Below are 15043 nucleotides of genomic sequence, written 5' to 3'. Positions count from 1 at the left end.
ATTTGCACCATACTTTGCCTCTGCCTTCATCACTATCCAGCTCCTCAGTGGCCATTCCTCACAAGTTTGGTCAGTGTGTCTGAACTTTCCAATAACCTGTACTATTCTTGCTGTGAGCATGTGGGCTATAATTTAAGTATCTGTTTGCCAATGATATTGGCTCTAGTTGCTACATATTAAAGGGTCTTTGTCTTTTTTTAAATGTCAAATTTACCCACTCACATTGTTACGTTTCACACTGCCAGCTCATTCCTCCCTTTACATCTCTGTCATTATCTCCAATGACGGCTCAGGGCGGGAACCGTTCCGCAACCATGCACTGCACATTGCACTCGAGGCGTAACAGGGACATAAGTAATCCGCCTTCAAATGGCATTATGCGTACGCCACTGTGTGCATGCCTGAGGATGTGTAGGTGAAGCTCCTGCTTTGTGTTAACACGCCTTGTCTCTGGCAATTCTCTTGGCGTTCCGCAATGCCTTAATACAATACAATGTGAATTTGCACACTGGGACAACAATTTTGGACATACACTGAGGCGTACTGAGAACAGAACTCCGTAACGGTGCTTTGCGGAACCTGCAGGAGCTGGGGATCAAACCACCCAACTAGATGACCCACTGATCCACAGCCTTCACCACATAACAATAACGTGATTATTGTGAGAGCAGCAAACAGGCAATATGGTTGTCATGCAGAAAAGTACCGGACAGTATTCTTTGCATTCTCAGGACCTCTCTCGCTCAAACATTTGGGAAATTGGCTAAAGGGCTTTTGAGTAATTTCCACCCTGTGCCTGGAATCTGTCACAGAACGACTTGAAACTCAAGGAGCTGGTGTCCTTAATGTTTTTAAATCTAAAATGAAAGACCTGGAAGATGATTTTTAAAAGATGCTGATGCTTTTAGCTTGACTGCTTGAACTACTGACTCCTAGATGGTTCTCTTTTATTTGAAAATGTAATGTTTTGAAAGCTACTTGTCTCCCTTTGTGTCTCTGTAACTTTGTGTTTTTGCTGCTGCATGTCTTGGCCAGGTCTCCCTTTGAAAATAGGTTCTTAATATCAATGGGACCAACCTGGTTAAATAAAAATAATAAATGGTTTCTAATGGTAAAATGCTTAACATACTAACAGATGATACATGGTGCCACCATGGGATGAGATATTAAGCGTTTTGTGGTCAGTGCTAATAAATTGCTAACCGCTAGCTGTAGGAACATAATATTCACACATCATATTCCTTGGCTGCTGCTTGTTTGCTGTGCTGCAAGCTATGGTCCAATCAGAAGTTCATCACTCTATATTTTTCCAAATATGCATAATCAATTAACTACTGTTAGTCATCAGTCTTTTACTGAAACATGCAAAAATTGGTACAGACATTGGTTAGATACTCCACATCAAACATATCCAGGAATTGCCCATTCTGGTCTGATTTGTTAGAATAAAAGTCATGAGTTAAAATTTGCTAATCCAACATAACTGGATTCATATTTATCTATTTTCATCTTAAATATTAGAAAAACAAGCCCATTTGTTGTGTTGCCCTACAGCAAATTGACTGACCAAATAACTTAAAATCCTCCTCCTCCAATGAACATTTGTTAGTAAGTAATAAAGTATTTAAACTTAAGTTAAAATCAAGTATTTTTTTCATTATTTTCTTTAATGTTGTTTTGCTATTCATTATTTTTAAAATAAAAATAGTATGGTCTATCAGGCTACAAGTAGCCTGTTGACACAATATGATGGAAAAAACAACCATTCAGTACTCTTCACTTTTTTAATTAATTAAAAATATTTTCTTGATAGTTCTCTTGAGTGGGAGGGGTAAACATACAAATATAGTTTAAAATGTGTGGGGCGATTAAAAAAGGGCTAATGGGCCTTGTCTCTCCAGGATGATTGCTCATAGACCTAATTAAGATGTTAATATTACAGAATGTAGCCTAGTTGCTGAAGAGTCCCTGTGTTTAACTATGGCGGATGGGGAAGGAGTGAGTGAAGGAAGCAAGGAGACAGGGACGCTGCTAGACAGTGTTGGGACGCGGCCTGCTCTATTCCATCGACTCTGTTAACCTCCATTCACAGTCACACAGTAAATAAAAGCATGGAGGCTCTCGGGATCTAACACCGAGCAGCGGGGGGTAAAGACACTGCCGCATGCGCTTTGCCCTCACTAAATAAAACAGGAAGGACGCACAGAAGCAGCGAAAGCCTAGTCTGTTGGACTGAACTCATTTTCCGAGGAAAAGAGGATCGTAGCTGGCAACAGGAGCGGGGTAGCCCGCCGTGCTGAGCATGAAGCGGACGGCTGTAGTGGCTAGGCACAATGGCCTCGTCTCTCCGTTGGGGAACAACAACTCCGGGGCTTCGAGCATCGTCTCACCACCCCAGCAGAGACCTACTAGTATCTCCGCCATAGCCGAAATTTCTACGGGCGGTGGGATAGATGGCCTGTTGGATTTCTCAAAAGGCCCTACCGTCAAAACAGAGCTAATATGTAAATGGATTGACCGAACTTCTTCGAGACAGAGGCTTGGTCGGACATCGACATCCGTCTGCGACCAAACTTTCAGCTCCATGCACGAGCTGGTGGACCACGTCACCACCGAGCATGTTGCAGCGGGGCTCGAGACCCTCAGTCATGTCTGCATGTGGGATGAGTGTATGCGCGGCGGGAAGGCGTTCAAAGCAAAATACAAACTAATCAACCACATTCGTGTGCACACCGGGGAGAAGCCTTTTTCATGCGCATTTCCCAACTGCGGCAAGATGTTCGCTCGCTCTGAGAACCTCAAGATCCACACGCGCACGCACACTGGTAGGGTATCATGATTCTGTGACTACAGACAGAGAGCTGTCATACAGACATTACACTATAGTCTTTAAATCCATCCATCCGGCAAGACAGCCGCCTCCGGACACAGACGGCGAATAAAGAGGTTAACTGAGATTGTTCCTAGTCGTTTAGGAATCCCCTCCATGTTTACGAAAGCTCAGTCCAGTACCAATTCATGTCCACCCTTCAGTGCTCCCTTGTTTCCTTGAGGAGTCACGGCTTGATACTGCTGCTCACAAGCCGTACAAGGTGACAAGAAGCAGTAGGATGATGAGGGAAAGGCATACAGAATGTAATGTGTATTAGATATGCACTGCAGAAATAGGTAGTTGAGACGTGTCATGGCTTAGAAGACCAATTTAATTACCACAGTGTATCGAAATATATTGTTTGTTAGATTAGATTTACTTTATTGATCCAAAACTGGGAAATTGTGGAAATTATCTGAGTAACTCAGAATAAGATTTTAATAATAGTGTGTCCATTATAAATGTGTTAGGGCCACGTTATAGAAAAACAATTAAAGTAAAAAATGTACGATATTGAAGTCGTAGATTTACCGGAAAAAGTCGTTAATTTACAATGTTAAAATCGTTAATCAATTTAAATCAGGCCATGGTTACAATTATTATTTTGAAAGGTTGTATGAGAAGAACAGCCTACACAAGGATGTATTTCCTTGTTTTCTTTTACCTTTACTACGGTATAACTTCACAAGATGCTCCACGTTCCTCATTTTCTTGCAGACGGCTGCTGCTCTTCTGATATAACTATAGACAACAACTTTATTCTCGCAAGTTTATGACTGTTGTTGTAAATTTACGACTTTCATCTCTTACAACTTTATTCTCATGAATGTATTACTTTAATCTTGATATCTCAGATTTTCTCCCCTTTTATGTGGCCCAAATACTCCTTTGTGTAAACGATTAGCGTACGGAAATGCATTTATATCAGCAAGACAAAGACAACAACCCTTCAGGGTTCATTCACCAGTAAATACTGGACTTCTGCTGTTATAATTATTTTACTTTTACTTAAAGGCCTATCAAAATCCATGACAGGTTTGTCAGTGTTCTGGACAAACCCTGTGGTTGGTGTTTTTTTTATTGGCTTATGTGTTTTAGGCAGCATTTTTGTTTTACACAGTGAGGAAGTGAACACTGGTGATATTCAACAGGTTCGCGACAGACTTGACAATGTAGATTCAGTGATGATGACAAGGTCTGTGCTTTAAATTCTTAGACTTCCAGGACATTCAACCAAAATGAATTATTAACAGCTTCATGACGTGATATTTTTTCTGGATCCAACTCACTAACAAATCTTAATTCAGATGACTTTCTCACTTAGGCTGTGTTTATTTAAAGTCAGAAATCTGATGAACCAAAAAAACAGCTAAAAAGAAAACGTATACAGTTATGTCAGAGGATATCGGTAATGCTGACTTCTCACAACAAAGGACCTTATAAACTTTCTCTACTAACCTAAGCTTTCATCTTCAGAGTCTTCGCATCTTCTGGTGAAAAGACGGCTTTGGATTCATCATGATGCTTTTCATGGACAGCAATATTTATGTTCTATAAAACTCACCACAGCAAATAAAGCTAAAGAAAAATGCTGGCAGAAAATTAACAAAAGTGAAAATCTTTCAATATAGAATACAGAAATATTGCCCCACTAAATGCAGACTCCTTCCCCATATCTCAAGTGATAACTGCACATTGAATAGCCTTGCCGACCCATTTATCTTGTATTCAATTATGAATACGATTAGACAGATTTTAAGTCAAAAGTATTACTTTTTAACCCACAATTTTGACATTCATTCATAAAATAGATGAGTCTTTGAGCAATGAATAGAACAAACAATACCCATGTCTTACAGGAAAAGCCCATTCTACATTTAAACCTGTGTTTTTATATATTCCATTACATCAGCTTATACTATCCCCATATTGTTAACCCTGAATAACCATCAATCTTTTGTAGTTCTTATAAGCATTTATTTTTTTACTCATCTCCAGATAACCATAGGGGGTGTACCACGAAAACGAGATTAAAGGGTCTCTTGAGTCTAAACTCAGAGTTTTGTGTCATGAATCAGGTTCTCCTTTAACATGGATAGATCTTCATGGTAACTTTATTTAAACATAATGCCCCCTTTTATGTCAGCATGCCAAAGCTTGAAATGGAAAGCCTGAATTCACAGAGAAAGTTTGTAACCAATTTCGTGGTAGCTGATATCTAAAGCCTTGGTATGTTGATCTCGCTTCATGGTACACCCCTCTGCTCTTGCTTTTAAATATAATTGAGATGTGGGAATAAGGTGTATCTTTTGATATATTGGTTTTTATACATATTTAAATATTTTCTTTTTTTAACATTTTGAGGGGAATCAAAGGTTGTAAATAGTGCGAGCCAACAGAGATTTGTCTTTGTTGTCTTGTGGTTTACTATATTATTAGTTAATAGTGCCAAGAGCTTATTTAGGTGGTTCATCTCAATGAGATTTCCCTCATAACAATATGTGTTCAATGTATATTCTTGCCACCGAAGAATAAAAATAACATTTAAGTCAACTACCAGATAAACTTAGTGGCAAACACTTAGGTTCTCTGTTATTCTGTATAAAGAACAAGTTCAGGTCACCAACACTTTGCTGTGGTACTTTTAGGATGATCCACATCCTACCTCTTAATCCCACCTTCACCTGACATGTTGGTCACATTTCTGTGGCTAAAATAGGAAATAATCTGTAAGCAGTGCAATGTCTTTATTTGAGGCTCTGATTCTTGTACCTTAAGAATAGTTACCCCAAAGTCAAAATGACTTGGAAGGGCTACGTGAGTTTTTGTGTAATCTCTTGGTAGTCTCTGTTGGCATTAAAATTGTTGTATGATCTTTTGATGTGTAACCATTTTACAACTAATATTAATAGCATTAATATAGTATTTATAATGTTAGGTCACACTGTCTGTTGTCTGCTGAGATCCAAACAGTAATGTTGTGAACACATTTCTGATGTTCAGAGCTACACTTATTTGCTTCAGTCATTTCTTTTCAGGTTCTAGTGCATACAGTTCAGTAATTTCATTTAAAAAGATACAGAACCATATTTTGGAGTATGCACTGATAAAAAAAATTCCGGCATAACTTAAGTAAATGAATAAGACTAACCTCTCCTGAATGCATTCATATTTGAACGTTGCGTCATATCTCTTGGCATTTTTAAATATCCACCTCAGTCACTGTTTTTATTGAGCTTTTCAAAAGACGCTTTACATCCAGTATTGAAATGTTAAACTATAGTTTGCTCCTAAAAGAAGTCTTAGTAAGATGACATGGAAGTTATGAAACTTTTGTAATCCACTCTCAAAACTCCTTCAGACTTCTTAGAAATGACTTCATATTAACCTTGTCTATAAAAAAGCCACTTATCAAGTACATTTGATTACTTAGTAAGTTTCATTTAGCTCATTTCATTCACACAATATTATTGAAACCGCAACATTTAGGAAATAATGTACGTTTGAAAAGGGTTTGGTGTATCCTCTCATTTGTACCAATAGTTAGAGGCTCATTAAAGTCTGTGATAATAGTTAGTGTGATTTGTGTGTTGCAGGTGAGAAGCCATTCCAGTGTGAATTTTGTGAGCGCCGATTTGCCAACAGCAGCGACCGGAAGAAGCACTCACAGGTCCACACAGCATCAAAGCCCTACGACTGCAAGGCTCTGGGGTGCACCAAGTCCTACACCCACCCTAGCTCCTTGAGAAAACACATGAAGGTTCATGTAAAGTTGTCACCTACCTCTGAACCCCAGGACGCGTACGACTCTCTTCAACTTCAACAACCTCATCAGGCTCTTCTTGAGCCCCTTGACCTTAAGATGAACCGACTCTCTCCATCCCTTGGCAGCAAACACATCAATTTCCCACTTCTGTCTAATCATGAATTGGATATTAGCTCAGCCAACGAAGTAGACAATAAGTTTCTGCTGCGTAGTTCGTCGCCAATGGCAATGCCTTTGGATCTTTCACTATCAGGCCTGAAAAGTCAACTGGCCCAGAAGCATCAGATAGGCAGGACCTCACGAAGGAGCCAGCGTTCTGTCAACCCAGCTTTACCTCAGCTGTCTAACATTAAGGAATGGTATGTCTGTACCAGGACTACAGCACCACACTACCCTCTTCTTCACCCAGACCACATCAAATCTGAACCTAGTGATGATGAGGAATATGTCACGTAGGATGTTACATTTAAATGGAGACCCTATGTTAGTGAGACCTTAGTCAGGCAAGCAGGTTTTTTTTGTGGAATCATAATTGCTGTTGTTTTCCAGGACCAGCAGTTGTATGATATGGCATCAGTGTCCAAGAAGAAAAAAAACCTTTGGAGGTTTTACTTCATCTCGAAAAAAAAAAACTTCAGCTCGAAGAGTTAAGCTATCTGTGGACCTTAAAGCAGTGGCTTGGACCATGGTAGAAGGGAGAAGAGGAATTCAAATAATTGTTAGCTACCTTACCTGAACTTAAAAAAGGCAAAACATTTAAGAAGTGTACCAGGGAATGTAAGTGACTGCTCCTGCTGTTAAAGATTAGGAGGATTTGTGTACATGATGACCTCTTTTAGAGAGAAAGATTTTCTGAAGATCTGACAGATACAGATTGATAAAGGTATTTCAAGGGCTAAAGTGGCACTGATGGAAGTTGTTTATGTTAACCTTATCTTAAAGCAGCACTATACACTTGGTAACAGCAAGTCCAAAACAGAAGACACAATGGGTTTGTGTCTGTTGGATTCTGTGTATGCTTTAAATAAACATGCTTGTACAATGTCAGAAAGTTTAAAAAAAAAAAAAAAAAAAAAAGTTGTATTGGAAACGGCTGATTCTGATGTCAGAATTGAGGTTCATATGCTGTAAGGTGATGCCATAAGCACTTTGTTTAAAGCAGACTTGGGTCTCTACTGATAGTAACTTGTTCAAAAGTGTTATGAAGTCTAATTCAACAAAGCAACTGTAAGTACAGCTGAACTTTTGAGACAGTGGGACTGCTTTGTATTGATTATCAAGTCTCTCCTTAACTTCATCTTCTCTATGGCCATTTCAATGGGTTACTCACCTGCATTTGTTTACACTTACTTCACTACCCAAGGATTTGAAGTTACCAAACATGTCATACCTGTATTCCTTTTAACAATAGAATGTGTATTAAACAATGAAAAATACATCTTGTATTTTACCTTTTGATCACTTGTTTCAGCCGTGAAAGGTGTCGTATTGGAACAGAATTTTTTGTGTGAGGCTTTGGTTTGAAAAAGATTGGTCTATGAATTCACTGCATTGGGAACACTTCATATAGGTATATATGACTTTACCAATGTACATTTTCCATACACTATTAGGTCTATTTCAGATGGATTTTAACCTGGAGCATGTGAAAAAAATACATGAGACCGTTTGGAAGTACAGCATACTTGAAATGTCTACAGTAATTAATCATACAGGGAAATTAGATGCACAAGTGCATTTTGTACAGGAGGTTAAAGATGAACTTAGTTGGACTTACAATGGGGATGATAAATTCTACAATTAATTGTGTGTAATAAAGGAGCAAGGACAGCACTGTGACATTTAAGTTTTGATTATCGAGAGCAATAATATCTAGATTTAGTTTGAGCAAGCAACTGCCAGCCCCCAGTTTATGACGTTATTTGCATTTTTTACAAGGTTAGCATATTGGAAGACATAGTTTATGATAACTAAAACGCTAATCATAGTGTTCCTTTCAGGGAAGATGGTTTGCACTTTTGCAATGAGAAAGGCTGTTCACACCAGACGGCTGTCACTGAAGGCTTCAAATTTAGACCCTTATTTTTCTTCACTGAACATTTCATTCCTTCCTAAACTTAAGATTCATGGATTCACGTTTGCAATTACAATGTTAGGTACAGTCTTACAATGCAATCCAGTGAGCTCAACCTCAATTTCTTGGCTATCTGATTCAGCGACAATAAGTCAAAATCATGTTTATATAAATGAGTGAAACAAAGACAATTAAAATGTTAATTAGATTTACTTTTTTCATTCTACTTCTTCTTCTACTCCTTAACCATAAATGGTAGACCAAAGATAGCTCCACAACCTCTAACCTTGCATCCTGATAAACAATCTCATGAGTTTTTGTGGCAGATTCAAATTAAAGTGCCCAAAAAAAGTCATCAAAGAAAGATGAGTCCGAAATAAACAGAACTAGAGAAGATCTTTCTCTTTCTCTCTCTCTCTCTCTCTCTCTCTCTCGCTCACTCTCAAATCAATTCAATTCAAATTAGCTTTATTGGCATGACAGATCAGCAATCCATGTTGCCAAAGCAGTACAGAAAAACTATGATTTACAAATGATTACTCAAACATTTACAATATACAAATATGAGAAATTTATAAAAGACATTAACAATAACTATTACTGGGAAACATGTGTAGTTTGTCTTCATTTGTTAAAACCATGATCATATTTTGCAGCTTGTATTACACACAGACTTTTCTCCCCACATAGATAGGGCAGCTTCTGAGGACCAGGGAGATGGCTAAACCCAGGGTATAGAGCATTAATCTGATCAAAGAAAGCCTGTCTTATATATGTTATATTGCAGTATGAAGTGAGATTCTGTCTCAACTTGTTCTTGATGGCAGAGTGAACACAGCCATTACTTGATCACCTTATATCCTCATAGCCAGGATTTAAAATGAAGAGTCTTTTTGGCAGAAGGGTTTTGTTCTTATAGTCTATTTAAATAAACAACAACTAACCACTAGTATTAATTATACCCCACCACCACCACCTTTTTGTGGCTAAACAGCTTATAAAAAAAAAAAAGGAAACGTACCAACAAAAAAAAGCCAGTCGTTAATTAGGAATCAAGCTATGTATATACACCTAGTGGTGCAACCTGGACACATCGTCAGTGATGTGCCCCGGGGTCATTGGGTGTTTCGGGTCTTAACATCAGACACCCTCACCTGGGCGACCCAGCCGGGGGGATCAGGCCCTGGCTTGTGTCCAGGGAGCAAACACTGGCACGCATCCCCCCTCTTTTACTAGAGCCATCAGGAAGCCCTCTCAGCCGCTTCCAGGATGTTTTTGACAGCTCTCCTCCTTCACAGCCCACAGATTCCCAAGAGGCCCAGGACCCGTTGAAGAGACTGGCCTGTAAAGCCCCTACATCCCAATTCCACATGCTCGCAGCAGGCCTTCCAACCCTGCCTCCGACAGTCAGCAACCAGGTCTGCATACTTAGCTCTTTTCCTCTCCTGAGCCTCCTGCATCTGGTCTTCCCATGGGACGGTCAGCTCGATTAAGACCAATTGCTTGGACCCCCCAGGAAATTCAGCGGTCTCCCTAGGTCAACCAAGAGCTGCCAGTCTCTCGCTGATGTGAGCAGTTCACCCTGGGATTTGGGTTTAGGCGGTGGCTTCTCTCCTGCTCTGACGACGTAAATTGGTATTGGGCTGCTTCCGAGGCCAGCCTGACCAGACGCAACTGTGCCTACTAGGGTGCTGTGCCGAAGCCTTGCCTCGGCTCGCTCAACTGACTTGTGAGCGCGTCACTTCCTCCCTGTCCTGACCTCAATACCTGCTGAGTAGACTTTTGAGTCAGCAGAGTCTCAGTAGAGAAGGACTTCTCTGGCTCGGATGACCTTGAACTCCTCTACCACACAAAGGGAAGCTGCAGCTTGGTGTTGCGCCCATAAAGGGCAATGCTGCTCAGGCTTCGTGTCAGGCAAAGCCAGCTACGCAGGAATTGGCTGATCTTCCTCTCAAAGCCTTTTACGATGGGTGTAGGGACATCTTAGATAAGCAGTGGCCAAAGGAGTCGAGGCAGGATGCCATATTGATAAATCCAGACCTTGAATTTACCAGAGAGCCCTGACTTATCCACAGTAGTGAGCCAGGTGTTGAGGTCGCCACTGACTGCCTGCCGCGCCACTGTGTCCTTAAGATCACAGGTGAAGGTCTTCCCCAGGTTCTTGACCGGCTTCTTAGTGAATGATGGAATTAGGTCTTCTCAAAGAAAGAAGCGGTACTCGTCTGTCACCCTTCCTTCCCTGAGGACTAGAGACCTGGATTTGGTAGGCTTAAAGCTCATTCTTGCCCATGACATGAGCCGCTCAAGCCCTTGCAACAGCTACCTGCAACCAGGCACTGACATGGTTGTTACTGTCAGGTCATAGATGAAGGCCCTAATCGGGGGTTGATGGGTCCCGACTTTGACATTGGACCTCTGCACTCTAATTCTGCAGACTTCACCAGCATGTTCTTGGCCAGAATGAACAGAGGGACCGAGATAATGCTGCTGGTGATAATGCCCTTCTCCAGCCAATGCCATGCTGATGTGACATATCCTGTGACGCCATACACAGACTAAAGTTGTTGTAATAGTCAAGGAGCAGGTTTTTGATCTTCTCAGGGATGTGGTAGCTGGACAGAGCTCTTTCCCCAAGCTTGTGAAGAATTGAGCCATAAGCATTTGCGAGGTCAAGCCACAGAACTGCCTCCTCTGCTCCCTTGTGCTACTCTGATCAGCTGAGTTACCACACCAGTGGGCTCAATGCAGCCAGACACTCCAGGGATTCCTCCTTTCTGCACCGAGGTGTCCATGTAGGAGGAAACTCAAGAGCCGATTGGTAACTATCTTGAAGAAAATCTTGCTTTCCACACAGAGGAGGGAGATGGTTCTGAATGCTCGATGTTGTGAGCATTCCCCTCTTTTGGAATCCATATACCCTCTGCATATCTTCACTGCTGGGGCACTTTTCCTCTTCTCCAGACCGACCTCAAGATCTCCTTAAGATACTCTAGAAGCTTTGGGCATTGCTTGAAGATCCTATAGGGAAAATCATTTGGGCCTGGAGTTGAGGAAGCCCTTGCTGACTTGATGACCTCTCTGACCTCTCTGACCGAAGGTTCCTTGATGTCAAACAGGGAGCTGAGTCAATGTGGGCATTTGAGGGTATCACAGTGACCAATATCTTGTTCTTTCAAGCTGTCACTGTAGGTGCTTCTGAGATGGCTGTTGATCTCCCTAGAAGCTTCCTTTTGAATCCAAAAGGATTTGCGATGTTGCTACGCTTGAGTGACTTCTCCTTGCTCCTTCTCCTATGCGATCTGCATGCCTGAGAGTGGTCAGCTTCCCTCTAAAAACTCTTCTGAGTTTGGCCAGGCCTTGTCTCTCATCCTCACTTACCTTCTTGTACTGGCTCCTCAGTGATCCCAGCTCTTGCCTAAGCAGACTGATCCTAACCTCCCGCCTATTAGGGTTAGGTACTGGCCTGTCACAGGCATCCTATTGTTCTTTGATGCCGAACTTTTCCACCCCAATGTTGCTATGATAATGCTCATAGTCTGGAGCCTCTTGTCTACCTCGCCTTTGGCTGTGCTTCCAGCGATGCAGACACATCGTCATTGAACTGGCGCCACAGGGCCTCTTGGTTGGCGGCAGGCCACAACACCCAACATTGCTCTGGCAGACAATATTTTTCAAAGAAAAAAGGTGTATTTACAGCTCTGTGGGTCTCTATGTATGTACAGTTATACACAGATCTAATAATTCCAGATGATGGTGCATTGATGCTCAATCTGTTTTGTTCATGCGGGTTTCGAGCTGTTGTTAGCTCTTTTTCTGGTCGCAGCAGCTCACATGACATGCTGCAGTGTTTGCACATTGATGTGCCTCACCCAGCAGGTACACAAGTTTGTTGTGGTTGTCCATTGAGGTAAATTCTTTGTGTGTTTGTGATGAGAGGGAAGTAACTGTCTCAGAAGAGGTCCTTAAAAAGTGCAGCTCTGTTTCCACCTCCTGTTAGGTGTAGTGCAGACTCTGTCCTCTTTGGGGAGCCAGGACTGGCGTCCTCTCTCAATGGCCAAGCCATGGTCACTGAGTCTGTACATGGTCAAACATTTCCTCAGCTTTGGATCAGTCACAGTGCTCAGGTATTCTGCCACTGTAATCTCTATTTAGGGCCAGATAACATTCTAATTTGCTCAGTTTTTTGGTTGATTCTTTCGAATATGTTAAGTAGTTTTCTATTTGTTGTTTAATACTTTGGTTTATTCTGATTGGGTTTCTGTCTGAGGACTCTGCTTGTGAACAGAGTCCCTCTCTCTCTTTCTCTCTCTCTCTGTGCTTTCACATCATATTACTGACCATCACTTTCTGTAAATCTTCATGTATCATGTAACTAACCATATATCTTCCTGGGAAGTCCTGAGCTCCCCTTGTCTCATAGGTTCCTCTGCATTTTTGGTGTGGACGACCTGCTGCTATCCCTCCTGACTCCAATTGCTACAACTATAATATCAGCCTTACATCTATTGTCATTATTATAAATATTAAAGTGGATCTAAAAGTTACAACTATTAATAAGAGCCTTACATCTTTTATCATTTATATAAATATTAAAATGAATCTTCTCCTCTATGATTGACATAATAGGAATAAATCTATCTTATTCATCGTTGTTCTTGTTGTTCTTGTTGTTCTTGTTGCAAGCTGAAGGCCTCTTTTAAGGAAGTTTTTCCTTGCCAATGTAACTTTGCTAAATGTTGCTTAGTGCTCATGATGGATTAATGTTGGGTCTTTGTAGATAATATCGCAAAGAGTAAGGTCTTTTACCTGCACTTTTGTGTTTTGAGATAACATTTTTTATGAATTGGCGCTATACAAGTAAAGATTGATTGAAATGGTCCCTCTCTTCTTTAACCCAGAGATTTGGGCATCTAGGGTTTCCAAAGAAAAAGTCACATTGTGGCAGAAAATGAATATCAAATATCAAACTGCACGAAATCAAACAATGCATTTTAAGTTTATTAATTTGACATATTACACTCCTCAAAAATCCAAACATTTGCATTTGTTTTATATTTAATGGCTATAAAAGGGTCAAAAAGTTCTAAAACCAGCATATTCGTATCTTTATGATAAGTTTTTACATCTTCTGAATTTTTCTTCCTTTAATTGTGTGTTTTTAACTTTTACGTAATAATAGTGCAAAATTAATTAATTAATAATAAAATTAACATTCCTTTTTTTTTTTTAATGGAAAAGCTCAGTGTTTTCTTCTCCAAGAAACCAAATCTAACAAAATTCTGGTCAAATCAGTGGGGAGATAATATATTCTTACAATTTACTTTTGAACAATTTCCTGGGAAGACTTCAATCACTAAATGGGATATTTTTGTCACCGGATAATTTGTGTTTTTAAAGTAGGCTAAATGGAAAAATGTGATCCTTGGAAATGTGCATGTTTATAAAAATCCTATTCACAACAAAAATATGACAACTGAAGTAAGAAACTTTTAAATACTTTGTCAGAGGTTTCCTACTGAAGATTTCAAATTTGGTGGTATTTTTATTTTGCTGCGAGATAAATGGCTGGATAGATCTCCTTCAGAATAACCGTTACAATCCCATGCTCATTATGTAGTGTGTTTGAATTGTAAGATACTTGGCCTACTAAAAATCCTGATACATACAATATTTTACATGTTTTTTTACCTGATTGAACTATTAAATCTAGAGTCAATTTTTGGTTGATGTCAGAAATAGGTAAACTTGAGTCAAAATCAGTTATGATTCATATTTCACAACTCAGAGACAAATGTGATTTTTATTTATTAAAGATGTCAGATCTCTTGATTAAATAATATTATATTAGGGATCTTAAACAAAAAAATATAAAAATTATTATTTTTCAAGAACCTTTATTGGATGAATGTAACAAACAAAAGCTCATTCTCCTGCAATCCTCTCAATCTCCCAGACCTTAATCATGATGTCATATATCTATTCCAAAACAATGCTAACCTGTTTTTTCCTTTATTTTTGACAATTGGACAACTGGTACTAACCTGAAATTGCCAAACTTCTTCATGTACGAAAAGTTTTTGTTAAAGGTACACTATGGAGTTTTGGTAGAGAAATGTGAAAGTTTGAGAAATTGACAGATTTGGTGGTTTATGATCATAACTCTATACACAAACCTTTCTCAGAGGAAATGTTGGTCCCTGGAACACTGTTTGAAGATTAAATGCTACGCAGGAAGTTGTGGTGGGGGGCCCGAAACAGGGAAAACGAAACTCTCCTGGTAGCTTTTAAGCTCTAAACAGTGTTCCAGGGACCAACTTTTTCCTGTGAATTA

At 39.9% G+C, this 15043-nt stretch overlaps 1 protein-coding gene across 1 annotated transcript; it reads left to right on the top strand.

Moving 5' to 3' along the window:
* Positions 1-2073: 2073 nt before the first annotated feature.
* LOC132975784 (zinc finger protein ZIC 4-like) lies at positions 2074-8074 on the top strand. The gene is made up of 2 exons (XM_061040571.1): positions 2074-2825; positions 6469-8074. The coding sequence occupies exons 1-2, from the start codon at positions 2303-2305 to the stop codon at positions 7092-7094; spliced, it is 1149 nt and encodes a 382-aa protein (XP_060896554.1). The 5' UTR covers positions 2074-2302; the 3' UTR covers positions 7095-8074.
* The last annotated feature ends 6969 nt before the right edge of the window (positions 8075-15043 follow it).

Source organism: Labrus mixtus, chromosome 6, assembly GCF_963584025.1.
Source record: "Labrus mixtus chromosome 6, fLabMix1.1, whole genome shotgun sequence".
Classification (NCBI taxonomy): Eukaryota; Metazoa; Chordata; class Actinopteri; order Labriformes; family Labridae; genus Labrus; species Labrus mixtus.
Note: the sequence above shows the minus strand (reverse complement) of the source record. Positions and strands in the feature narration are given on the sequence as shown.

What these genes read in the sequence shown, in the direction of transcription:
- LOC132975784 (XM_061040571.1), top strand. Translation starts at nt 2,303, where the DNA reads ATGAAGCGGACGGCTGTAGTGGCTAGGCACAATGGCCTCGTCTCTCCG. An exon ending in CCACACGCGCACGCACACTG is followed by an intron (nt 2,826 to 6,468) that starts GTAGGGTATCAT and finishes TGTGTGTTGCAG; the next exon opens with GTGAGAAGCCATTCCAGTGT.